This window comes from Enhydra lutris, unplaced genomic scaffold, assembly GCF_002288905.1.
Source record: "Enhydra lutris kenyoni isolate GAN:26980312 unplaced genomic scaffold, ASM228890v2 scaffoldscaffold50, whole genome shotgun sequence".
In the NCBI taxonomy this organism is placed as follows: Eukaryota; Metazoa; Chordata; class Mammalia; order Carnivora; family Mustelidae; genus Enhydra; species Enhydra lutris.
The window spans coordinates 12,690,005-12,717,962 of record NW_019154134.1 but is presented as its reverse complement, the minus strand read 5'-3'; the positions used below and the strand labels follow the sequence as shown (position 1 = coordinate 12,717,962).

Here is a 27,958-nt window from a genome sequence, read left to right as displayed (position 1 = left end):
AAGAGTAACATACTCATTATTTTTCCTGTATTTTCTGACCATTTTCTTCAGATAATTTCCCTGACATAATTAATTGTGTACATTCAGAACAGTGTCCACCAGCCCATCAACTACTCTCTATAGTCATACTCTTCCTATTGATCTCATCATTTACATCATTCTCCTCTCCAGGGAGGGCTCCTATTCTTCCCTGTGCTTCTCCACGGGGTGACCAGAGAAAATGACGATTGTCATAAAAATAAACTACTTTAGGGGCGCCTGGGTGGCTCAGTGGGTTGGGCCGCTGCCTTCGGCTCGGGTCATGATCTCAGAGTCCCGGGATCGAGCCCCGCATCGGGCTCTCTGCTCAGCGGGGAGCCTGCTTCCTCCTCTCTCTCTGCCTGCCTCTCTGCCTGCTTGTGATCTCTCTGTCGAATAAATAGATAAAATCTTTAAAAAAAAATAAAAAAAAAATAAATAAATAAACTACTTTATATAAGTTGTCTTATTCATCTTTGCATGTACAGTACCCAGAACAGTGCCTGGCTTAAGGCTCAACAATGTTTTTACTAAGCTGAAAACGACTGACATAAAACAATCAACAACTCTCTAAAAGTTTGTACACTAAAATATCTCCTCACACTATTAAGTCCCCAAGTACACATACATGTAAACACACACAGAGGATGTACACATGTCTATGTGCTCATGCGAGCACATGTATGTGTACTCTGTGTTTGAAGGTGTGTGCGTGGTCAGCAAAGGTGCTTACAATCACAGGGAAAAGGATAATCAACAGACCACAAGTATAACATAACACAAATATAAATGCTAAATTCTCTTGTGTGGATGACAGAGCGTCCTCAAGATAAGCCACAAAGATTAATCTACAAGAAATTTATAAAATTAAAGTACCATTGAAGGTAATTTATGCCATACCCACATGTAAAATGAACTACACACACACACACAGTCTATACAAAGTCTTGGGAGCATGTGGCCCAGGAGCTACATTTAATGAGTATTAAATACATGACCACTGTGGATGTATGCATGGAAAAGAGGAGTAACAGTAAAAGTATCCAAAGGAAACAGGACACAAAATAGACTGTTTAAAAAAAAAAAAAAAAAAAAAACTTCCATAATACTCAGGACAAGACAGTGTATGAAGACAAAGCTGAGCTCCCAATTCAACCTCAGAGGATTAATGATCAAGATGGAAGAGTTTAGCCTCTTCAGATATGAAAGCAGAGCAAAATTATGAATAATGATTCTACAAATAAAATCTACTGTCAAAGGAGTACTTACTGCATTCCAGAAATTGCTTCAGGCGGTCAAATATTCCATGTAAAAAACCCTAGAAAAAAAGTTTTTAAGGTCTCAATTTATTGTTGTAAACATCTCCCTTACACTTTTTCAAAAATACTAAAATGTATCTATCACATCATTTTAAAAAGTTAAAATGAGATAAAATAAAAATACTCTACTATTAACAAGTCTTCCATTAGAAAATATAAGTATTTCATCTCTTCAATGTCTCATTTCAGTTACCTAAATCACTTTGCAATAAATAAAACATTACTTAAGCATTCTATTTAACTAATAATCTCTATTCTCTTCAATGATTTTCTTCTTCACAGCTCTTATAATCCCCAGGCATACTGTTTGTCTATTTTCTGTCTGCTCCCACTAGAATGTAAAAAGAATGATGGTCTTTTCCATCATTCCATCAGGACCCTGGGATCATGATCTGAGCGGAAGAGAGAGGCTTAACCCACTGAGCCACCCAGGCGCCCCTCTAAAGCATCTTTTAAGTTCCATATTATTTTTAAGATCTTTATGTTATTTGAGAAACCGCCCTTAACTTGTTAAAATTCTATTTTGTTTCCAACAAGTCAATATACCTTAACTGCTACAAAACAGCACTGAACTAAGTAAAAGCTGACATACTGTTTCAGCATACAGAAGAAAGACTCAAGGGAAAGCCAAAAACTCACAGAACATTGACAGTTTCCACTAAAAACCATTATTACACTTTACAGGAATGTGATTCAAATCGATTTATTTTTATTAAAAAAAAAAACGATAAACACAAACTGTCAGTTACAGAATTTATGATATTCAGAATCATACTGCATATAAAAATAATTACTGAGTCTTCCGACCTACTGTTTCTACTCTATCACATATTCATTCATTTTACAAATAACTACTGAGCATTTACTATTGGCAGAAATTATTTCAAGCTCTGGAATGGAAAGTGAGTGAAACAGTCTCTGCCTTTATGCAACTTAATGCATTCCGGTGCAAGAATTTAGGAGAAGCTAATTGGTTTCTGGAAGTGTTTTATGGCAGTATGGCAATAAATATTAATAGTTAAAATATTCAGCATTAAAATTATGGCTGATTTTTGATACATATTTTGGCAATTTGATAATATGAATCAATGCTATCAATGTGCCTACACTTGAATCAACCATTTCCAATTCTAATAATTTAGCCTGAAGAGGGCGTCAGAAAAGTACACAATGACACATTATATAACCAAATGTACATTCCGACATCACTGAACAACAATTAAAAAAAAAAAAAAAAAAAAAACTGGAAACATCCTATACACCATCAGTGAATAACTAGGAATTTTTTTTGTCAGTCATTATCATTACTTTTCTTTTTTTTTAATTATTTTTATTAATATATAATGTATTATTTGCCCCAGGGGTACAGGTCTGTGATTCATCAGTCTTACACATTACACAGCACTCACCATAGCACATACCCTCCCCAATGTCCATCACCCAGTGACCCTATCCCTTCCCTCCCACCCCCCAGCAACCCTCAGTTTTATCATTACTTTGCAATGAGTAAATGAGTCTCTTAAATACTATATTTAAATCCTAGCTCCAAAGGATAGCTGGGCGGGTAAGTTAGAGGAATCCTATATTAACGTTACCACTTTTTAAAAACTAGCTCACTCACAGTAATCACAAGAATCATTAAAAACATAACCTATATTACTGACATGAGAAACATACCTATGAGAAAAATGACATACTAAGTTTAAGAAAAAGCAAGTCAAGAAACAGCATATGGGTCTTATTTACATAAAACTGAGAAAAAGAGAGGAGTATCTGAAAGACTATGTACAAAATGTCTTAAAGTATACTTACAAATTTTAGCAATATCTTTGATACAAATTTTCAAATGACTTTATTTCCTTTCCTTCTGTATTTATCTTTTAAAAAAATAAGCATGTAACACTTTTTTAGAACAAAACAGCCATCACTATACACAACACTATAGTGATGTGTATCACCAGCTTTTAAATTCCTTTAACAGTAGAATCATTATTGCAATCAAAATCTTAATGACAGCCATAGTACACTAAAGATTTAAAGCAAACAAACAGTAACTCCGGTAAAATCTGGTAGAGCAGACCCAAAGACTCAATTAGATATACATATTTCACAATTCTGTTCAACGTCCGAAAGCAACCTACATAAACCTATAGAAAGCAAGCCATAGAAACCTATAGAAAGCAACATTTTAGCTGACTTAAACTCACTGTGAAAACTAACACAGATCTGAAAAAATATGTAATACAATCTCATTTTGTTTCAGGATTAAATATATACAGCTATATACTCTTGTAGACAGAAAAAGTAGATGATGCCATACAAACAATAAATATACATCACAAATGTTGGGCTTAACAATAAGGTTTTCCCTTCTTGTATATATATTTTCAGTTGACTACAAAGAGCACACATAAATGTTATGATCAAACAAAAGAATTCATTTTAAATATCTAAGTCCACAATGGACCTAGAAATGTAGTAACAGCATTCAAATTCAAGAAGTTCACCTCAATTCAAATTATAAATAACACTCTCAATGTATCATGGCACTCGAGTACTGTCCTAGGCTTACTTCCTCCCCTTCACGAAGGAGCTGCTTTTCTGAAAAAAAGGCCGTATATCTAAAAAGCATAGTATAACATATACCAAATGGTAAAAGGTCACTTAATAAAGGTCACTTAATAAAAACTTATCAATGAATGCCAAGTAAAAAGAATAAGCTTTAAAACATTCAGGAAAATACAAAGCACTTTCCCAAAGCCACAAAGAATCAGTAACTGCTTTCACTTACCATCACCTCCATATTCTTATGAGGTTCCACAAATCCATTAACAGTTAATTTACGCAGCACTGAAAAGTAAAATTGAGCTTTATTGCATCTAAATGCCTCATATTTTAACCTATTACAATCATAATCATAACAAAGACTCAGAATTGCAAAGCCTCATCAAGATTGGGGGTTACTCTAACTTTATCCTTTCATATAATAAAGAAAGGTAATCCCTGATCACTGGGTCGCTTCCAAGTAGGAAAGACAGAATGATAACAAAGTCTTCGTGACTCAAAAGCTATGCTCTTCTCACATATCTTAATTACTACTGTTTCTAAAAAACTGTACTGCAAAATTTAATTTAATTGCTATAACTGTCAGTACTTCTCACCTGTAATAACACCTTTAAGTTCAAACTGAGAAAGTTATCTTTATTCAATAATCATGAAATATGTCTCAACAGTGACCAAAAAGCTTCATTAAGTTTTAGACTACATTAATGAAAATACAGTCTCTCCTGTAAAGGACATAGAAGCTGAACTATTTCTAAATCTGAAATAGACTACAGTGCTCAAGTATAAACAAACACCACATTTTATGAGTAACTGGTATACACAGGGAGACAAGCAGGATAAACGACTGGAAGTCAGATCTATATTTAAATCCTACTTTCAGTGTCTACAACTGTATTACTTTGGACAACTTTTCTAGATCTCACAGTCCCTGTCTGTAAACTATGGTTAGTCCTATTTCATGGGTTATGACAGAATTCAGTAATATAATACATGCAAAACAGCACAAATCAGTAACACAAAGATGACGGCAGCACCAGAGACTATAAAATTCAGAGTCACACCACTTTAAGAGTTTCTCTAATTCTTTCTGGATAACTGTTTCTCTCTCTGAAGCCTTTTCATTTCTTCCTCAAGGATGTTGACAAAACCATCTCCACTCATTTACATAATAACCACCTGTATAATGAATTTTACTTGTCAACAGTCCCTTAAAATCATTCATGCTTTTGGTCTACAAGGTAGTTCACCAAAATGTGCTGAACAGTTTGAAGTCTGTGCATCCACTGTCTGATCATTGTTAAGCGATGCATGAGAACAGTGCCAAGAGTGGAGAACGGCATCCTAAGGTACTAAGGGGAGTATGGTAAAACGGCTTATCAGTAAAGCCAAAGGATGCAAAATGAGCCACAGTAAGAGAACTAAAGGCTGCCTGAGATCAAACTAAGAAACACAAACTAAAAAAGCCTAAGTGCCAGAAGAAAAGAGAGACTGGAAGACAAAGAGAATGAGCCAAGTGTGAGTGTTTTATAAAGGAAAGGAATCTCAGAATACATTTGTCGGTAACCACCTCAGGGAAGGTAAAATAGAAATTCAGGCTAAGGAGACCTACAAGCAAAGCATAGGAAAACACAGGCCGAGATGGCATGCCATCAAGCACTTTCTAAAATCCAAGTGAGCCTGAGGTACAAACAAAAAAGACAGAAGCTTGAATTCTCATGAAAAACAGACCTGGGAGACAGAGCTCAACTAACACCTGAGGAATGAAGTTTAGTGAAGTTAGCACAGCAACAATAAGGATAGGAGCCCAGAAAGAGAAGTGTAAAGTAGAAGCAAAAAAAAGTAGAAGTATTCGAAAGGAACATTGAGCCCTGAGACCCCAGAAATGTGGCTATAACATAAAACTATCCCACACTTTTACAAGTTAGAGGAAAGGCCATTCTCACAAAAGAAAAACCAACCACAAATAAGGCCTTGTTTGTGAGGGAGAGACTAATTAACCACTTACTCTCCCAGGGCAAGTGGGAGCAGATAATCCATCAGAGGAACTATGTGTTGACTCTTTTGAGGTATGTCATTTCCAAAATGAACATATCAAGTTTAATAGTACCTTTCAATGACAGCAGAGTTCGCTCTAGTGAACTTAGAACTGCAGCTTCACTGCCAGAAGAAACATGCTGAAGGAATGTGTCTGTATGGTGATTCCACAGAGAGCAGGCAAAATTATAAATTCCAGAAGCTAACTGCAAAGAAATATCAACAGATTTGTTCACAAAAAACAGATTTCAGTAGTCAACTAGATCGACACAGTAAAACATTTCAGTTTTTAGGTCAGTTTTTAATTACAGTTTTCATGTCATTTTCAATGAGATGTGAAACAGTTACGTCATTTATAACGTTTCAAACTTCTTAAGACAGAATGTACAGTATCAAGGACCGCTGGCTACTGCTGTGAACACATATACACACCTAAAATATTTGTTTCTCTTGAAACAGAACTTAGACTAATGCCCGCACTGCAGTCTGACATTTTCTACTTACACCTTTTTCTTATACTAGTATGTTGCAACACTCAGTTTTTTTAAAACAGTGACAAGACTGTCACTGAGTATAACATATAAAGCAATATACTAAGAAATACAAAAGAATCAGGTTTCTGTGTTCTGCCAGTTCCACCCATTATGGTTTTAGGGCATTTAAAGCAGGAACATACAAACCACAATGCTTGTCAGGCTGCTTTCCTAATATGTACTGACATTTACAAACCTCACTTTCACACCGGGATGCAATTGGCCTCTGCCACCCAGGTTGAGGCAGAACCATTTCCAGGGTTACCTTCAGCTTTTTTGTTCATTTTTCCAGAAGGTCTAAAAGAAATCCAGCTGAGTCTATATGGCCATTTAATTTAAATAAAAATGAGATGAAAGTACACATGAATTACTAGTTATCAGTAGCAAACTCTAGAACCCTTTTTCTTATTCCAGATAAAAGTACATTATTTCCACTAAACACTGGGTTTATAGTAATTTTAGGCATCAGAAACCAGTCAGAAATGCAATCTTTTAAATAAAATTTCTATTAAAAAATTTCTATTATTTTATTTCAGTAATTTTAATGGCCTGTGCTTACAGATGTAGGGAAAGAGCTTTGCCAAATCCCCCTGGTGACTCTGCAAGTATCTACATAGGCCACAAAAGGCTTGAACCTCAACTAACAAGAGTATCAGCAGAACATATTACAATCCTCCTGGAAAACAAGAAATGGAAAGCCTGTAAGGAACTTCTACAAGATCATCTCCTGCTTACCTCTCACCTCCTGTGTTCTGATGAGATTTAAGTTTTCTGACCCATCCCCCTCAAAACAGAGCTGCAGAAAATAAAACCGTTTAGTTACGGTTCAGAAGTGGCTCCTTAGCAATGGGGCATCCCACAATTTGCACCTGAGTCATTCAGCCCATATTGCTTTGGTCATTCTTTTTGGTATGTGGAACAAAAATCACAAGGAGTTGGTACCAATGTATCTAATTTCTTTCCTTTATCCAAAGTAAGTAATAAACTGTCAGAATCTAAAAGGCCTCCTATCTTCACCAACTGATCAGAGCTTTGGTCCTTCCTTATCTTATGCATATGCTTGAAAGAGGTATAATGACTACTCATTAAGTAAATTCAGCATATTCTCAAATACACGTAGAATATCTTAGAGAGTAAAATCAAATTATTTAATCGTATGTTTCATGATAGTCAAAATAACGTGGTGATAATTAGCTCAATACTACTGTACAACAAGCAGCAATACCATTAAAAAGTTAAGGGTCTAAAATTGGTTATCATCCTAGGGAACAATGCTATAAAAGAGAAGCAAACAGCCAATCTAATCAGAAGGGATATTATCTGAAGGAAAAAAAGAAAACACTCCAAAAAACATGTAAGCTTTACTTAGAACTACAGTGAACTTCAATATTTTTCTTAGTAAATCAAGTCCTTTCTGAGAATATGGGGCTAAAATATCTGTCTAGAATTGGAAAACCCATCATCTTAATTTTTATCACACTTACTGGTAAATGTAAATTAGAGCATCCTATACTTTTCCAAACATATAAATCACCAAACTATTTGTCTGCCAGAATAAAGTGAAAGAAAAGAAAGGCATTTAGAGGTAGGGAAGGAATAGTAATGGTACATACAGAAAACCTAAAAGCAAAGTTTTAAACTAAAGTATAATTTCTTATTGCAGCAAATATTTCAACAAAGTAAACTGAAGTCTATAGCCCTGGCCATAATTTTTAGACCCATTTTATACTTATGTACTAAATAAGATCTAAGGGGAGACATAACCCAATTTCAAATAAGAACAGAAAATTATTACACTCTAAAGCAGTCTCTTGCTTACAACTTACATTCCATCTCTCCTTCATATCTCCTCCTTAAAACTATTTGTTTCAGGGGCATCTGGGTGGCTGAGTCTGTTAAGCATCTGCCATTGGCTCAGGTCATGACCCCAGGGTCCTGGAATGGAATCCCACATCAGACTCCCTGCTCAGCAGGGAGCCTGTTTCTCCCTCTCCCTCTGATGCTCCCCATGCCTGTTCTTGTTCTTTTCCCCTCTGTCAAATTAAATAAAATAAATAAATAAATAAATAAAATCTTTTTGAAAATTTCTAAAAACTACTTGTTTCACATTAACTTCTACATATAGATTTCATTTAAAATGTTCAGAAGGTTTGTCTATATATTTTTTTTAATCAGCGTTATTTTAAGTCCCTTGAACTCTTATAAAAGGTATGTCCAGGAAACAAGTATTCATGTAGGTTATGTTAATCACATGATAAAATTAACTAAGTTAACAACAGAATAAGAGTGAGTTACTGAACCTACTGTGCACTAGGCAATGCTCTCAGCAGTTCACCTTTATCACCTTATTTAACCATTACAATATAAAAAGTAGATATATACCCTTTTCACAATAAGGAAACTGAGGTATTGAAAGGTTAAGTAACTTGCCCAAGAGCAAAGAGTGTAATTAGGAAGAGGAAGAGACAGGTCTGAAACCAAGGAAGGTGCTCGGCTTACATTTTTCAACCTCTATGTTCTAAAGCTTCTTAATATAGTACATAGCAATTAACTACACAGTAATTTAGTAAAATAAACAAATATTAATTGTATAAATTCTGTTTAAACTTTCTAGTACCAAAATACAAATACTAAGTAGATACTATCCCATACACTCAGAATCAATATAGTAAATCCTGTTCTCCAAAAGCTATGTAACAGTTCAATAATGGTAGAATCTTCTTTTCATAACAAAAAGGAAAACTGACCCATACTCACCAAGATCAATACTGCTATTAATATGGATGCAATAAACTGAATGAGAATCTCACCTAACAAATTCTTCCATAAGTCTCAACACTCCTTTGTACAACACTCAACAGAAAAACACGAACTTTTGTTCTATTACTTATATGAAGTACCTACGCAAGAGAGTTAATATAAACTGAACACTGTTCATATATAAATATATAATCTTTGTATGTATATAAAATTTGGAGCAAGTCCCATTCATCAATCCTAAGAGTCAGTGTCTTTCATCTAATTCTCAATGTACTCCTCTAGCACTACATGCCAGACTCAATAAAGAAAACAACAGTAACCAATCCCTAGTTCCTTAATTAAAAAGTAGTATTAAGCTTGAGGGAAAAAAGCTGGCCAAATGGAATCTGACACCAGCTGAAGAAAAAAACTTGTAAGGGATAATCTACCACTCTAAATCACCAGCATAACATAACTGAACTCGAGGTTCATCACTGGGGGTGCATCAAATATAACACAACCCAAGAAAGTGTTGAAAGCAAAGAACTTTGTATTATTTGTTACAAATAAGGAGACAAGGAGCTAGCTCTCAAACCACTCTCCCCATGAGGTTAGTGCCTTTATTCAATGTATGAAAGGGCAGGAGCAGGAGCTCACATAAGTACTCTGGTTTGACTGTGCTTGTCTAACATGTCAACATGCCTGCTGGTACATATGTCCTATCTTCAAAAACTGGCAGAAAGCTCTGCCCACAGGAGGAGGCCTTAGAATTATAATGAACTGAAGCTAACTTCAGGACAATGCAGGGGGGTTTCTGCACAAGTCCTCACTTCTAATCCAGCTCAAACTGGCTCACATAGGAGCTATCAGGGGAGATAGCTAGCAAGGGGCTCTCACGTGAAACACCTGGTTGGGCCTCCCCTTGGCTGGAACTGCTGGTTCTGCAAAACAAAACACATTCCTTCCCTGCTTTTGGCCCTTCCCCTCCTTCCTTCTGCTGATAGCTTTCAGCTTTAGGCTGTCTTACTTGAGACCTCTTCTGTGTCTTCCAGTTGCATTCTAGCTAACAAAAACAAGTCAGATTTATTTTCAAGGTACTTTACACTAACATTAACAAAATGGCAAAACTAGTGTAACTGTTACAATTTTTTCAGGCACACTTCTATTACCAGGAGAATACCCCTTTAGAGAGTTCTACCATCTGCATATACACAATGTAAATTACAGTACACATACCCAACATAAAATCCTCCCCACTCACTCCCAACACAAAAAGCAAAATATACCACAGAACATCTGTGAACACTATACTAAACGTTCTTACAGTCACAAAAGTGAAGAAAAGGAAGTTTTTCATTACAGTGGAATCAGTCATTATAATAAAATTCCATTTTGCTCCATAAAATCGTCCTCTTCTCCATTTATCATTTTACTCTAAAACATATTTAAGAAGGTTTAATAATTCAGATAATCAAAAGTTCTATCCATTCTACCTTAAACAACTTTCAGCAATTTTTGAAATCTTCATCCCCTTTTTCTTAAAAAATTCCATAACATTTACAGATATTAAAGGCAAAGTTAGATCTATTAATTCTTCCTACTTTCTAGCTCTGAAAATTAAAAGTATGAAAGTATCACTTTAATTAATCATATTGTAAGAGCCTATTCAGCCAGAGCAGCCCCACCCTGGTTGAACTGCCATTTTGCTGTAAAGCTTAAATTGACCTTGCCCCCCTCCCCCCAGGGGAACTTATTTAAAAGGGAGTCCTGGGGACGCCTGGGTGGCTCAGTTGGTTAAGCAGCTGCCTTCGGCTCAGGTCATGATCCCAGCGTCCTGGGATCAAGTCCCACATCGGGCTCCTTGCTTGGCGGGGAGCCTGCTTCTCCCTCTGCCTCTGCCTGCTATTCTGTCTGCCTGTGCTCGCTCTCTCTCCCTCTCTCTCTGACAAATAAATAAAAAAATCTTTAGAAAAAATAAATAAATAAAAATTAAAAATTAAAAAATAAATAAATAAAAGCGAGTCCTGGAAACCAGTCCCAGGTAACAAAGTCCAAGTACAAGGGTGGGTCAGGCCAGGTGGAGGTATTCAATCAGTGGGGGAGCATACTGTCTCCTAGCTACCGAGGAGTATGGGCCCCCGCCCTTTGGGAGCCTTTTGGCGCCAATCCTAACCAAGGTATGATAGGCTGGTTCAAATGTCTACTAGGGTAAATTGTAATTCAATTTGTCACCTAGCATCACTGTGGAGTTTCCTGTGTGTGTTACAATCTCATTGGCCACCTGTGCATGGCCAGGCCCAACCACATGGCCTTTGCTCTATAAAAGTTAGTCTGGAAAGCAGGGAGGGGTCATCCTCTCTGGAGGGGCGGCCCTGACAGGTCTGTTTGACGGTCGGTATGATTGCTTGACCTTCGCTTTGTATCAGTCTCGCTCCTTTAATCACAGACCCATTATTGGGGTACCCAATTTTGGGGGACCCAACAATATAAATATGAAAAGCACCTAAGTAGCTTGGCACACGGCAGGTATTGCTAAATGAAGGCATACAGCATTTAAGGCAAAAATCAAGAAAGAATTGGTAGTATTGCGGAAGACATTTTTAATTCATATTCTTTTTTGTCTCATACGCCAGTTCTGGAACTAAGCACCTAATTAAGGACATTAGGCATCTATTAAAGCTCTAATTCAAGATTCTTTTTAGCTAGCCTACAAACAAATGGCCTCTACCCAAACAAAAGATGGCTGTAATTCAGAATAAGCAACGGCACTACCCTTTAAGCCCAAGCGTAAAAGGAGAAAAACAGATAATGAAGGAAGAAACCACAGGAATCTGGGAAGAAGCACTGCCAACTATCCTAGGTAAACAAGTCCTGCACAAGCTTCTAGCAGCGCCAGAAACCACCACCTGATATATGCTTACAGAAAGCTCAGCTGGAAAAGGGAAAATATCGAAGCAAGTACATGAAATAAAAATATTTCTTCTACATTTTCTAATGTAGAAAATTTCTAATGTTCAAAAATGTGGAGGGGAAAAGGGAGACAATTCAGTGAGACCATATGAAAATAAGCTATTTAACGAAACTTTTTAGGTACGGTTCACAAAAACCACAAACACTTGCATATTCTTTTTCTAAACCAGAAGAAACACTGCCACCCACTGACTGCTGAGTGATTTTTTAACGTATAAGTACAAAGCCTTCACTCCTTGAATGTCAAAAAGGAACCATTACAGAAGTTATATTTCTTTTAGCATTTAAAAAATTCTTCCACCTTTTTAGCTTCCAGAACATGGTTCTCTCAATTTTCTCCTAAGAAACACGACCAGTGAAAAACTCTTAAATCAAAGTCTTGTAATTCATCCCTAACAGTGGGGCACAAAATATTACCCATAATCTATAGTTGTCAAACCTGCTTGACCTTAATCTCAACAAAAAGGAACATAATCAAGAGATGAAGAATGTACAAAATCCTGTAAGACAAGTCAGCCAATTCTTTCACCAAGTGGCATGAAAAAAAAAAAAAAAAAAGGAAATGAGTACTACTCTAAATTAAAAGACACTTACTTGAAAGACAACCAAACATACCCACCTTATTCAGTTTTCTGGCTCACACAAACCACTTGTTAGGAGTATATTTGAGAACAATGTAGATAATTTGCTGAAAGTATTAAATGGTACTAAAAATCACCGTTTTTATTTTTCTTAGGTTTGATAAAAGTTAAACAATTATAAACAAATTAAGTATCCTTTTACAGATGAATACTCAAGTATTTATCACTAAATACTTTAAACACCTTAGGAAAAAACGTGAAAAAACAAAAACAGCAAAATGTTAACTGCCAAATCTAAGTGATGGGTATATGGCAGTTTGTATTTTTCATTTGCCATCTACATGTTTTAAAATTTTAAAAGAAAAAAAATACTCAAAATAAGAAATTTTAAAAAAGTCTGTATGACAAAAAAACATAGTTATTCTGGTAGTAATCAGTTTTTTTTTAATACAACGCTCAAATATAAATTAAATATAAATTTGCTTCCATTGAACCATGGCTCAATGGAGATTGATATATATATATATATATATATCAATCAAACTACCAAAATGTCTCAGGACAGAAGCTCCAGTGGGTACAAGATCTATCACAAAAACAATTTCCAATCAAACTGCCAAAGTCTGTCAACAGATATTTACTTATTTCCATTGAGGGACATTCCTAAAGACCTGTAGCATCTGTTACCTACATCTCTTTTTAGTAAACCCTCATTTTCTTTTTATTCTCAAACCTGCCACTGGTATAGCTGAAGCCCAGGAGGGTCATATGGGCTTGATCTTACAGTTCCCTAAGTCCTCTAATCCTTGCACAGTCACAGACCTGTGTTCTGCCATTGGTACCTAAATGATGCTCTCATGTATTCAAAGAATCATAATTTGTGAAGGGGAAGAAAAAGGCCAAACTACCCTTCTTCCCACCTGAAACCTTATCTTTGTTCATAGCTGTGTTTCAGGCATCTAATACAGTGACTAGCAGAGTAGGAACCCAATATTTGTCTTGTGGCCAGAACAAACAATACTACTTCAAGAGCAACTTATGAAGAGAGTTTAGTAGTAAATTTTTTTGAGTTTTTACTCTCCTTTTCCTGAGTCCCCTTTTCTAGGACCCAGGTAATGGTTTGTATACTACAGAAGAGACAAGCACCATGCTATACTAAAAATCTCTTCTGTTCAGTGCACAGCTCCCCCCGACCTTTTTCTGGCTCAAGCTAGCCCAATGAGTCACTCTCCTCCCTTATAAGTTCCCACCAAGGGCGCCTGGGTGGCTCAGTGGGTTAAAGCCTCTTACTTTGGCTTAGGTCATGATCCCAGGGTTCTGGGATCAAGCCCCACATCGGGCTCTCTGCTCAGCAGGGAGCCTGCTTCCTCCTCTCTCTCTGCCTGCCTCTCTGCCTACTTGTGATCTCTGTCTGTCAAATAAAATCTTAAAAAAAAAAAAAAGTTCCCACCAAAAGGCTCTTTTTCCCCTCCTATTAACGTTAGCCTAGACATACACAAAAAAGCTCAAATCCCCACGCAGGCTCATAGCAGGTAATGACCCTCTATAAAATCTGAAGCCATTCTTTAAATAGTGTTTTTAAAAGCCAATATAAAATTTGGCAGAGCAAGAGACAAGATCTAGAGTCAATATGGCACTTAGTGAGGCAATCAGAATCACCCAAATGAAACTGAAAACAGGGTGCCTGGGTGGCTCAGTTGGGTTAGGCTACTGCCTTCAGCCCAGGTCATGATCCCAAGAGTCCCGGGATCCAGTCCCACACTGGCTCCTGGCTCCATGGGGGATCTGCTTCTCCCTCTGACCTTCTCCCCTCTTATACTCTCTCTTTCTCTCTCTCAAATAAATAAATAGAATCTTAAAAACAAAGAACAAGGGATGCCTGGGTGGCTCAGTTGGTTAAGCAGCTGCCTTCAGCTCAGGTCATGATCCCAGCGTCCTGGGATCGAGTCCCACATCAGGCTCCTTGCTTGGCAGGGAGCCTGCTTCTCCCTCTGCCTCTGCCTGCCTCTCTGTCTGCCTGTGCTCGCTCTCGCTCCTCTCTGACAAATAAATAAAATCTTCAAAAAAAAAAAAAAGAAAAAAGAAAAAAGAAAAAAAAAGGCAAACAAACTGAAAACAAACTATTTCACCTATTTACTGATTTGCTTAGAAACACACATTTATGGGGTGCCTGGGTGGCTCAGTTAAGCATCTGCCTTCAGCTCAGGCCATCCCATGGGTCCTGGAATTGAGCCCCACATCGGGCTCCTTACTCAGTGAGGAGTCTACTTGTCCCTCTCCTTCTCTCCCTCTGCCCCCCGCCTTCCCCCAACCCAGCTCATGCTCTCTCTCATTCGCACTCTCTCTCAAATAAATAAAATCTTAAAAACAAACAAACACATATTTATGTTTTAAGTAAACTTCACTACAGTATAATATCCTGAAGGCTAGAGTTATACCATGTAAGTGGCACCTTGGCACACTCACATATTTAACATTCATAATTTCAACTATTTGGGAATTTCCCCTAGGGATCATAAGCATGAAGTTAGAGGTTTCCAAAAAGTAAATATGAAAGTCTCCACTACAAGGCTGAGTGATCTTAACACTAACCAATCAATCTCAAAGTAGCTATGTGGCTCCATTTTGTTAGCTTATTTAGATCACATACTAACTCATCAGGAAGACTATTCTGAAGTGTGACTGACCTTTGAACAACATGAGGGTTAGGGGCAACACCCGCCTCCACATACAGTCGAATATTTGTGAATTAACTTTTGACTCCCCCAAAACCTAACTATGAGTAGTCTACTGTCGACCAGAAGCCTTCTTGGTAACATAAACAGTTGATTAACACATGTGTTTTGTATGTCGTATGTATTATATACTGTATTCTTACAATAAAGTTAGAGAAAGAGAACGTACTACAAAAATAATAAGAACATTTACAGAACCGTACTGTAAAAAGATTCCATATGTAAGTGGATCTGCGCAGTTCAAACCTGCGCTGTTCTAGGGTCAACTATATTGTAATGTGGTTTCATCTTGCTTCCATTTCCTTTTACCCCTATCATGCAAACAACACACATCTGTTCAGTGGGAATTTATTCATCAACCCTTCAGTTTTTAAAATTTCTAAGTTTTAGCCTTAAGAGTTAACATCAATATTTTTACATTCAGGTTTCCATGAAAAGCATAGTTTTACAAAAAATCCATTTTTATATCAAATCGAGCTCAATTTTGTGACTGCCAACAATTTTCTCTCAACTGCTGATTCTATAATACGGCACCCCTCAAAAGAACATACTTTATTTTAATGTGAAAGAAAAAGAGGCTACAGAAATAGCCTCTTAGACATGGGTTGCACTGAGCAGCAGGTTCTACTTTTAAGTGTATGCTGCACTCCTTTGCTAGAAGAACTAGCTCAACTATGACCTCACATTTTTTATGTGGGAAATTAATTCAGTACATGAAGACCACTTAGCATCACAATAAAAGCATTTTTAAAAGAACTTTCCTATACTTCAGATTACCAAAATAATAGGGGCTACTTTATTAACTAGCAAAACTGTTTTTTATAATGATGTCTTCCTACATATACTACCTTCAATTCAATTACACATCTTATACCCCATCAAACCCATCAGACATGATTGTATTTCCCTCTATACTATGCTCTGTGTTTCCAGGTTCAGCCACTCCAATCCATACTGAAAGGTGCTAAGCTGAATTTTTTTCCAGGTATCTTAGGTTTTACATATCCTCCCAAAATTCCTGCTCTTTCATACTATGCCACTTTGAAATCTGGAAGGTACCTAAGAACAAGTCTCCTCTTCTACTTATTCATTTAACAGTTACTGAGCACCACCCACTTTTCTGCATCCTTCCGGGCTTGACAGTAAGACTATAACAATAAAGACTACAATTTTCTCTCCCATGAAACTCACAGTGAACTGGATCTCAGAAAGATAAGTCAACAATTCTAAGTCAGCACCATGGAATAAATACGATGCCTGAAGTACATACAGGATGGTAGGAAGACGTATATTTTACAACATACAGAGAAAAACAGCCTCCTCATACTACAAGAAAACTGACCAAAAAAGTTGAAGTGCTCAGAAAGCTAACTCAAACAAGCTATCCAGAATACAGTCTCTGATTAGATACGATTCCTAGAAACTGCTTAGGCTAAATATAAATTATACCTGAAAACTAAAGCAACACGTTAGGAGAATACAACTTGAGAAAGCTGAACTACGAATTCAGACTTCTGAGGAAGGGTACTCTTTCATGAAGTAATCGCAACCCTCAAACCTCCTAGACATTTGACTTGGGAAAAGAGCCAATATAAAAGTAAGTGGAAGAGTGTAAGATGGAGATAAAGTCGAGCAAAATCAGCAAGAAATTCACAGAAAGATCTGAGAGAATAAACAGTCCATTTCTTAAATCCTAGTTGGATAGCATGCAAAAGCAATGATTTAGAAAACAACCTTCAACAAAACACTCAACATCCTTGGATAAACCTAATATTGGCTATTTAAACCAACTGGGTTCAAAGTAGAGAACTTAATGTGACTCTGACTTAGACTCTGATATATGTAAGAACTATCTGGGAAGCCTGTTACAAATGCAGAGTTCCAAATTATATCCTCAAAGTGAGGATTACAAAGGCAAACATGAACACTGTTAAAAATACTCTGAGGGCACCTGGGTGGCTCAGTGGGTTAATAAGCCTCTGCCTTCGGCTCAAGTCATGATCTCAGGGTCCTTGGATCGAGCCCCGCATCGGGCTCTCTGCTCAGCAGGGAGCCTGTTTCCCCCTCTCCCTCTGCCTACCTCTCTGCTTACTTGTGATCTCTCTCTCTCTGTCAAATAAATTAAAAAAAAAAAAAAAATACTATGAGATTCAGTAGTGTTACATGGTACAGTACAAAATATTAGGTTGAACAATATGAAAATCACTACTTTAATAAGGTGAAAATGATCAAATACAAAAATGTCAAAGTGAATGAAAAAATGCAGTCTCTTCAAAAAATGGTGCTAAAACACCCAATAAAGGGCTCTCACCCACCACTTCTGTCAGACTCCTTGCCTACATCTGCCCTACAGGCATCAATTGCCCAGGAATGACAATTTTAACTTTCTATATTCCAACTCTATCCTTCATAAATGTTCTCTTTATCACAGCTTCTTGTTTCCATCTGAACCTCAAAAGCCTCAAAATGGTCTCTGCCTTCAGACCATTTCATTACCAACCAATCCCTGCTCACTGGCAACTAAGCAATCTTATTCATCACTATCCAGTTTAAAATCTTCCAAATGTTACCTATTATACTAAAGCTTTTAGGGCTACTGGAAAGAATTCATAGTCTTTGATTAAAATATTTAGAGGGGTAAAACTACATGCATTTTCTTATCAGTAGCAGTTTTCATAATCAAATTTAACTATGTTAAATCACTTACATCATAAAACAATTTCCTATCAGCAGCCAGTCGTTTGGAAGCCAGAGTCTTGGTAACATGATAGAAGGTAAGTAATGCTCTGTGCTGTCGAAGATCATCCTGGACTTTCACAGATTCTATAAGAGTGGGAATCAGTTCAGGCCACTGTCTAGGACAGTCCAATCGAGCAACTTTCGCAATTAGCACTGCAATCTGAGTTGCAATCTAAAGGGAAAAAAATTAATCATCAAAAATAAACATATGTAATCAAATCAGCAGATAAGGAATGCATTCAGTTAGTTAGTTGATGGTTAGTTAGACATTGGACAAAAGTAAATAAAATTTCCCTGAAAACTACTTACTGAACATAGTTATTCACAAAGTATGGTCTATGAATCAAGGCTAGATTTTCTTCATGTAACTTCTCCCAAAATAATACATTCCAACAGACTAAAGGAAGAAGTAGATATGAAAATCTAGATGTCTTCTTTTAAATACCAGACACTATGGCAATATGCAAAAAAGCACAACAATGCTATTCATCTCACTAAATATTTGGGGAAAGAGCTTTGGTTCATCCCTTAAAGTTCTATTATGCTAACAACTGATGGTTTTATTATTTTCAATTAATATTTTTCAATTTGTTTTCATTGCTAACACAGTAAGTATCAAAGATACAACACTTTTTAATATTCAAATTAATTAAGTGTAACAAATAGGAACTTGTAAAAATCTAAGGATTTTTGTAACTATAAGCAAAACTTACTCTTTTAAGAAAAATCTCACTCCGTAGGAAAAAAAAATTAACTGTGTAATCTATTATCTAACCCCCTCAGTGTACACAGTGAGAATCAAAAATGTGATGGATGAAGGAATAGAGAAGACATCCGGTAGTGTAAAGAAAGGAGGGAGGAGAATAACAAATCATCAAAATTAATTTCTAACACAATAAATATATAGAGACTTGCTTCCAACAGTGTGTATCTTAAAATGACTTCTGAATTTTAAAAGAAGAGCTGAATATAACCAAAATTCTTAATAGCTGGAACCGAATCTCAGAATTTAAAACCCATAAACATCACAAATGGACATTATAAAATTTCATTTTTAATGCCAAAAACAAAATTAATTTGGGAAACAAGTAAAAAGTAAGGCAAAAGAAAGAATACTTAGCTTTCGTTTTCTCACTAACCTGGTTTACTGGTTCATTGAAGTTGGTGATTAACCCTGCACGCAAAGTAGATTTCTCCTCTTCCGACAAAGCACTGTAAAAAGATTTATTTATTATGCAAAAGAATGCTACCTAAAAATAAATAATGGTAAACACTATTTTGAATTTTAACAATAAAAAGCCTTGGAACAAGTGCTTCTGATTAGTTTTGCTAAACAAACAGAATTACTTCCATTACTTATAACATTGGCACATCAAATAACTCATAAGCACAAAACTCCTTCACAAGGAGAAAAAATATGAAGCACAAAATAGTAAAGAGTAGAAAATAAGACAAATTCAGAGTATGAAATGTGGTATTTTGACATTTCCTTAATGGGTATATAAATAGTTACCTAAAGAAAACTTAGTCGTTGCTAAATGAAAAGTGTCTTCCATTGACTTCTTTTATAAAATTTGAGTGAGGTTATTCTATGGAGGATCAAGAATCAGAGGATATCTGAGATGAGAGACTTACTAGAAATCAAATAGTCTTAGCAGACAACAAAAAGAAATAAAAGGCATCCAAGTCAGCAAAGAAGTCAAACTCTCACTCTTTGCAGATATGATACTTCATATGGAATACCCAAAAGAGTCCACCCCAAAACTGCTAGAACTCATACAGGAATTCAGTAAAGTATCAGGATATAAAATCAATGTACAGAAATCAGTTGCATTTCTATACACCAACAAGACAGAAGAAAGAAATTAAGGAGTCGATCCCATTTAAAATTGCACCCAAAACCGTAAGATGTCTGGGAATAAATCTAACCAAAGAGGCAAAGAATCTGTACTCAGAAAGCTATAGAATACTCATGAAAGAAATTGAGGAAAACACAAAGAAATGGAAAAATGTTTCATGCTCATGACTGGAAGAACAAATACTGTGAAAATGTCTATGCTACCTAGAGCAATCTACACATTTAATGCAATCCCTATCAAAACACCATCAACTTATTTCAAAGAAATAGAACAAATAATCCTAAAATCTCTATCAAACCAGAAAAGACCCTGAAGAGGAATGTTGAAAAAGAAAATCAAAGCTGGCAGCATCACAATTCCACATTTCAAGCTCTATTACAAAGCTGTCATCATCAAGACAGTATGGTACTTGCACAAAAACAGACACATAGATCAATGGAACCGAATAGAGAGCCCAGAAATGGACCCTCAACTCTATGGTCAACTCATCTTTGACAAAGCAGGGAAGAATGTCCAACGGAAAAAAGACAGTCTCTTCAACAAATGGTGTTGGGAAAATTGGACAGTCCCATGCAGAAGAATGGAACTGGACCACTTCCTTACACCACACACAAAAATAGACTCAAAATAGATGAAAGACCTCAATGTGAGACAAGAATCTATCAAAATCCTTGAGGAGAACACAGGCAGCAACTTCTTCGAACTCAGCCGCCCCAACTTCTTCCTAGAAACATCACCAAAGTCAAGGAAAGCAAAGGCAAAAATTAACTACTGGACTTCATCAAGATCAAAAGCTTTTGCACAGCAAAGGAAAAAGTCAACAAAACCAAAAAACAACCGAAAGAATGGGAGAAGATATTTGCAAATGATGTATCAAAGGGCTAGTATCCAACATCTATAAAGAACTTTTCAAACTCAACACTCAAAGAATAATCCAATCAAGAAATGGGCAGAGGACATGAACAGACATTTCTGCAAAGAAGACATCCAGATGGCCAACAGACACATGAAAAAGTGCTCCACATCACTTGGCATCAGGGACATACAAATCAAAACCACAATGAGATACCACCTCACACCAGTCAGAATGGCTAAAATTAGTATGTCAGGAAACAACAGATGTTGCCAAGGATGCAGAGAAAGGGTAACCCTCCTACACTGTTGGTGGGAATGCAAGCTGGTACAGCCACTCTGGAAAACAGTATGGAGGTTCCTCAAAAAATTGAAGATAGAGCTCCCCTACAACCCAGCAATCAAAACAGAAAATCAACAAAGACACAGTGATTCTATATGAAACACTGGACCAAAAAGACCTAAGACATATATTCAGAACATTCCATCCTAAAGCAGCAGAATACACATTCTTTTTCAAATGCACATGGAACCTGATCTTCAGAACAGATCACATACTAGGCCACAAAACAGGCCTCAACAAATTAAAAAAGACAGAAGTCATACCAGGCATCCTTTCTGAGCACAACGCTATGAAACTAGAAATCAATCTCAAGAAGAAATCTAAAAAGAACACAAATACAGGGAAGTTAAATAACATACTACTAAACAATTAATGGGTCAACTAAGAAATCAAAGGGGAAATTAAAAAAATGCATAAACATGAAAATGAAAACACAATGGTCCAAAATCTTTGGGAGGCAGCAAAAGCTGTTCTAGGAGGGAAGTTTATAGTCACACAGGCCTACTTCAAGAAGCCAGAAAAGTCTCAAATAAGTAACCTAACCTTACATCTAAAAAAGCTAGGAAACAAACAAACAAAAACCCCAACCAGCAGAAGGAAGGAAATAGTAAAGATTGGAGCAGAAATAAATGAAATAGAAACTAAAAAAACAACTGAACACATCAATGAAGCCACAGAGCATTCTTTGAAAAGATCAACAAAACTGATAAACCTCTAGCCAGACTAGAAAAAGAAGAGAGAGGGAGGACTCAAAATCAGAAATGAATGAGAAGGGGTGCCTGGGTGGCTCAGTTGGTTAAAGCCACTGCCTTGGGTCAGGTCATGATCCCAGGGGTCCTGGGATTAAGTCCCCACATAGGGCTCTCTGCTCAGCAGGGAGCCTGCTTCCTCCTCTCTCTCTGCCTGCCTCTCTGCCTACTTGTGATCTCTGTCTGTCAAATAAATAAATAAAATCTTAAAAAAAAAAAAAGAAAGAAATGAATGAGAATAACCAGCACTATAGAAATACAAAATATTAAAAGAGAACATTATGAAAAATTAACTGCCAACAAAATGGACAACTTTGAAAAAAATGGATAAATTCCTAGAAATATGTAATTTCTCAAAACTGAATCAGGAGGGGCGCCTGGGTGGTTCAGTGGGTTAAGCCTCTGCCTTCGGCTCGGGTCATGATCCCAGGGTCCTGGGATTGAGCCCCACATCGGGCTCTCTGCTCAGGAAGGAACCTGTTTCCCCCTCTCTCTCTGCCTGCCGCTCTGCCTACTTGTGATCTCTCTCTCTGTCAAATACATAAAATCTTTAAAAACCAAAAACAAAAACAGTACGTTGTGGAGTTTAAAATATATGTAGAATTAAAGTATTCCACCACAACAAAAGTAAAAGATAGGAAGGCATAAATGGAGTCAAAGTATTATGAGGTTCTTATATTACCTAGAAAGAGTAAACTACTAATATAAGGACAGGCTCTAGTAAGTCAAGGATACTTATCAAAAGCTCTAAAAAAAATCAGTTGGGTAATAAAAGTGTCCTTGGGGGAAAAATTTAGTAACAAAAAATTTTGTGAATAATCTTTGGATTATTATTTGGATATAAAGAGGAACATCTCCTGAGGACAAGGTCAATTCCACAAAAACATAATGACCCTTAACTTATATGACTTGAATAGAATAGCCTCAATATACAGAGAGCAAAAACACAATGTAAAGAACAAAACAGCCAAGTCCATAATCATACCTGGAGATTAACTTACCTCCCTCAGAAAATGATGGAAAAGTAGCAACAAAAACAATAAGGATACAGAAGACGTGAATAGCATAAGTGATAAATGTGACCTAACTGACATATATCAAACATTACAATCCACAATGGCAAAACACACATTGCTCTCAGAGGCACATAAAACATATACCAGAATACCATATGCTGAGATTACTAAACAAGACAGCAAATTTCGAAGAATGAAATCAGTAACAAACAAACACACACACACAAAAAAGCCCCACATGCCAGAAATTAAGCAATATATTTCTAATTAACCCATGGGTCTAAAAAGAAATCACAGGAGGAATTTTAAAGTATCTTTTAACTGAATTGTAACAAAACTGAGTTAAACCTAAGATTACAAGAAAAGCCCTAATCTTTCAAATGCATACATAAGAAGTAAAAATCAATTACTGATGCTTCCATTTCAAAAAAACTAGAAAACTGCAAATAAAATCCAAAAAAGTAATAGAAAGTAATCAAGGCTTATGAAGTATAACAACTAAAGCAAAGACGGAAACACCAGAGGACAGACCAGAGAATCCCAAAAGAGATCATTACAGGTATGACGCCTGATTTCTAACAAGGGAACCACTGAAACGGGACAGAACAAGAGTGACTGCTGCTGCCCCTCCTTCGCATACACACCTGGCGAGGAAATCACTTCCAGAGAGATAATATACATGGAGATGGAAAACATAAAGCAAAGCTTCTAGCAGAAAACACAGATTATTTTCGTAATCTTGGAATGAACAAAATGTTTCTAAATGGGCCCCAAAAGAATATAAAACTAGCTAATTTGAAGCTCATTAAAATTAAAAATTTCTCTTCATCCAAAAACAGAAGAAACTGAAAGGCACATGACAAAGCAGGAGGAAATATTTTCAATACGTAGTTTCAACAAAGGACCTAAGTCTAAAACATATACAAAGTCTCACAAATCAATAAGAAACCCCATTTTTTTATGTACAAATGGGCAGGCCCTTCATAAAAGAGGATATCCAAATAAATAATAAGTATATGAAAAGGGTACTCGCTGTTCATCAGAAAAATGGAAAGGCTACCTGTCATTTAGACAGGTAAGACCAAGCATGCTAGGACAACGTGGAGCAAAGGCCGACACTGATATGACTGCTGGTGGGAGTGGAGATCAATACTAACACTTTGAAAACCAAGTGACGGCATCTACTGAAGCTGAATAGACATCTGACCATACAGGACAATAAAATGCACTCTTATGTGCAATATGAAATGCACAAGTTTTCAAGGAAGCACTATTTTTAATAGCCAAAAACCAAGAACCACCTTAATGCCCATCAACAGTAGAACAAACAGATATGTGATGGTCTTAATATGGAATGTTTTACTCGTACCTAAGAGTGAGATTTCCGTGCAACTACACGGATAAATCTCACACATGTAATACTGAATAAAAGACACAAAAACAACATATAAGGTAAGATTTCCATTTGTATGAAGTTCAGAAACAGGTAAAGCCAATCTGTGGTGAGAGATGTCAAATGCTGCTGGAGTGGGCGCAAAGGTGACAGCGAGGGGCAGGCGGGAGACTGCTCGGGCAGCAGTCATGTTTGACCTGGTTCCAAGGGACAGTTACATGGATGTGGCCACATCACCAACATTCTAACTGTACCACCATTTGCGCACTTTTTTAGTTATGTTATGTATTACACTTTCATAAAAGTTTTTTTAAACCTTGACAGGGATTTATTTAAGGTGAGTAAACAAATGAGCAAACAAGATTAACATTCAAGTGAAAAGAATGAATGCCTAAGGCAAGTCTATTCTTTCCCATGAGAGAAAATCTCTAAAAAGAACTGTGCAGTACTTTCCAACTTTGAGAGCTCCCATTTATCATCAAACCCATGGAATCATGTTTTCTACTAAAATCTTTTGCTTCAGCCTTGAAATTCAAGTTTTCTTCTATGTCAGGAAGCCAGGTTCAAGAGTTTTCAAAATTTTAATGAAGAGAATATAAAGATTAGCTACCAAAATAGAAAGTGAATATGCAAAACATACATACACGATAAAGAAACAAGCCATTAATCTAGAGAAGACAGTTAATAATGCACCATTAATTTCATACACTTACTATCATCAGATGAATTCAGATTATCCTCCAAGCAGAAACTGTAGAGTATCTAATTAATTAGGATCCAGTTAAAATTGCACTATTTATAGTAATAATATATAAGCTTAAATTAATCCACATTCCATGAAAATAGTGGTAGAAGCATGAACAACGTAAAACTTCGACAAGAACACAAATAAGCAGATGCTTTAAGTGTGCTATATTTAAATGAGTTCTTTAACTAATTTTTGCTCCCTTGTTCTCTTTCTAAGCACATTCTTACCTGCTCCGTTGGTGCATTCATCTCCTTTCTGGCCTCTATCTCAATATATAAACTAAATTCCAGTTTCTAATTCCTTACGTGAAAGTACAATCATCTGAAATATTTAATCATAATTTATGCTCCCTTCCAAAACTGTCATTTATAACCATATTCTCCATAAAACTGAAAGGACGAAATGAACTTTGGGAGCCACCTAAAATGTAACTGGACACTGCAGGAGAGAAGTATGCACCACAGGATGGTTCCAGTAGTGAACTATGTCACACACAATCTCATCACTAAATACTTCATTTCTTTCTCTCAAAATTATGAATTCTAAAATAAGACAAAGGGTTTGCATTACATTACAGTATCTTAAGTGCAGCCATAAAACATTCTAGGTCCTTCTGATATTATTCAAGGGCATATTTTATATGCACCTTGAAGTCCTTTGAAAGGTTTATGGTTTTTTAAAGGACTTAACAAATGTAGAACATAAAGAGCTACAGTGCCATCTACTGGAAAACAGAGACAATGTTACCTCTTTGGCAAAGTTCACCATCAAATTTCAGAGCCATGTCTACATTGTATTTACAACTATATAACATGTAATTAGCTATTAAGAGAAATCTGTTCGCTTAACCATCTATGGAACAATTGCAACTGAATCTGATTAGATTACAAATGTCTACTACCCCATTTCTACCACAAAGAAAATTATACAGAAGACTTGGAAATTAACATCTAGTTGGCTCAGAAATGACCTGGGATTTACTTCTCAATGACTTTTTTTTTTTAAATCATAAGTTCATAGTTCTCTTATTAAAAAAAAAAAAAAGACTTTTTCAACATGACTCATTCACTCAGCATTTGTTCTTTGCCCATAATATTAGATATCCTCAAAAGCAGAGGACAAGAAATCCATAACATCCCTTCCCAAATAAAAAAACTCATGGAGGGGCGCCTGGGTGGCTCAGTGGGTTAACCCTCTGCCTTCAGCTCAGGTCCTGGTCCCAGGGTCCTGAGGTCGAGCCCTGCATCAGGCTCTCTGCTCAGCAGGGAGCCTGCTTCCCCCTCTCTCTGCCTGCCTCTCTGCCTACTTGTGATCTCTGTCAAGTGAATAAATAAAATCTTTAAAATAATAATAATAATAATAAATTTTTTAAAATTTTTTTAAAAAGCTCATGGAGAAAAGCATTAATAAGAACACTGACTTATGCAGAACAATTTATTTCTTCAGTAGTTAACACATTTTTCTTTAAAATATCACACACTTCACGAACACGAATGTCATCCTACACGGGGACCATGCTAACCTTCCCTGCACTGTTCCAATTTTAGTATGTGTGCTGAAATAAGCACAAATGCATTCTGCCACATAAAGAATAAAGATTAACAGGAACATTCTTATACCTCCCTGAATCTGGAAAGGATTACACTGGAAAAGGAAGGGTGAGGGAACTTACTGAGGCGCTACACGTCTCCAGTAACGATCAATTCCATTCTTAAAATACAGCACAGCAAGCCACCTTACATTTATATCCAGAGTGTGGTTTGTGAAAATATTCTGTAAATAAAAAGCATAATATTAAAATAAACATGCTGTAAATTAAATTCTATACCCATAATGAAGTATGGATAATACTTAAATGTTTCACTTAAATTTTATCACTAGAGCAATCATATACTCTAAGTATTTATAGCTCTACAGTTCATGAGAAAGCACATCTAGAAGAAGTATGTTAATTTTTTAAGGTGAGTAATAAATATTTGGGACTCATTAAACTAGGCTACCATTAGGTATGTTTGAGAATATTTTGAATAAAAAATTAAACTCAGAGCTGTGAAGTGTGTAAACCTGGTGATTCACAGACCTGTACCCCTGGGGCTAATAATACATTATATGTTTATTAAAAAATTAAAACATTTTAAAAAAAATTAAACTCAGAAACAAACCTAATCACATATCACAACCTACACAAATATAAAACACTGAAATAAACATGTTTTCAATTAAAAAAAAAAAGACCCATCAGAGCATATATTCAAAGATTCTAAGGAATCAAAGCCCCTGGGTTCTTAGCACAGGCTATGAAATGAACTATTTCAAAGTATCCTCCTTATCAATTATGCTTACAAATAAGTTTGACAGCAGAACATTAACCCAAATACAGACAGTCCTTGTTTGTGCGGAGCGCTGGGAAAGCATAAAAATGACTATGCAAGCTAAACATACAACAAGATCTTAATCATCAAGGTAAAAAAATTACAATTGTTCTGTGACTTCTACACATTTTTACCAAAAATTTAACATTATCAAAAATTTATAACATATTTTATATGGAAATAAAAATAAAACAGATATTAACACTGTAATTTAGAACATAACATAGATGAATTAAAGTGTTTTATTTCCTTATAAAAAACGTACCTTAAAAAAAAAAAAAAAACCTAGAGTAGTGGATACACAGGGCAAACGTAGGAATATGTAACTGACTGAAACTGCACTACACCTCAGACCAAAAAAGACTCAAATCCCCAGAGGTGACCTCTTAAACA

General features: G+C 36.2%; 1 protein-coding gene across 3 annotated transcripts in view; it reads right to left on the bottom strand.

Annotated features, from left to right (window-relative positions):
- LOC111156937 (importin 11) overlaps positions 1-27,958 on the bottom strand; it is a 198,945-nt gene that overhangs the window by 149,469 nt on the left and 21,518 nt on the right. For 2 of the 3 annotated variants that reach the window (XM_022518094.1, XM_022518096.1), the window contains exons 3-8: positions 26,866-26,966; positions 19,373-19,445; positions 18,202-18,405; positions 6,010-6,142; positions 4,129-4,187; positions 1,288-1,336 (exon numbers count right to left, since the gene is read on the bottom strand). In XM_022518094.1, the coding sequence (XP_022373802.1) occupies positions 1,288-1,336; positions 4,129-4,187; positions 6,010-6,142; positions 18,202-18,405; positions 19,373-19,445; positions 26,866-26,966 (619 nt within the window). Of the gene's footprint in view, positions 1-1,287; positions 1,337-4,128; positions 4,188-6,009; positions 6,143-18,197; positions 18,406-19,372; positions 19,446-26,865; positions 26,967-27,958 lie in introns of all 3 variants that reach the window. The other variant, XM_022518095.1, reaches the window with a different exon arrangement.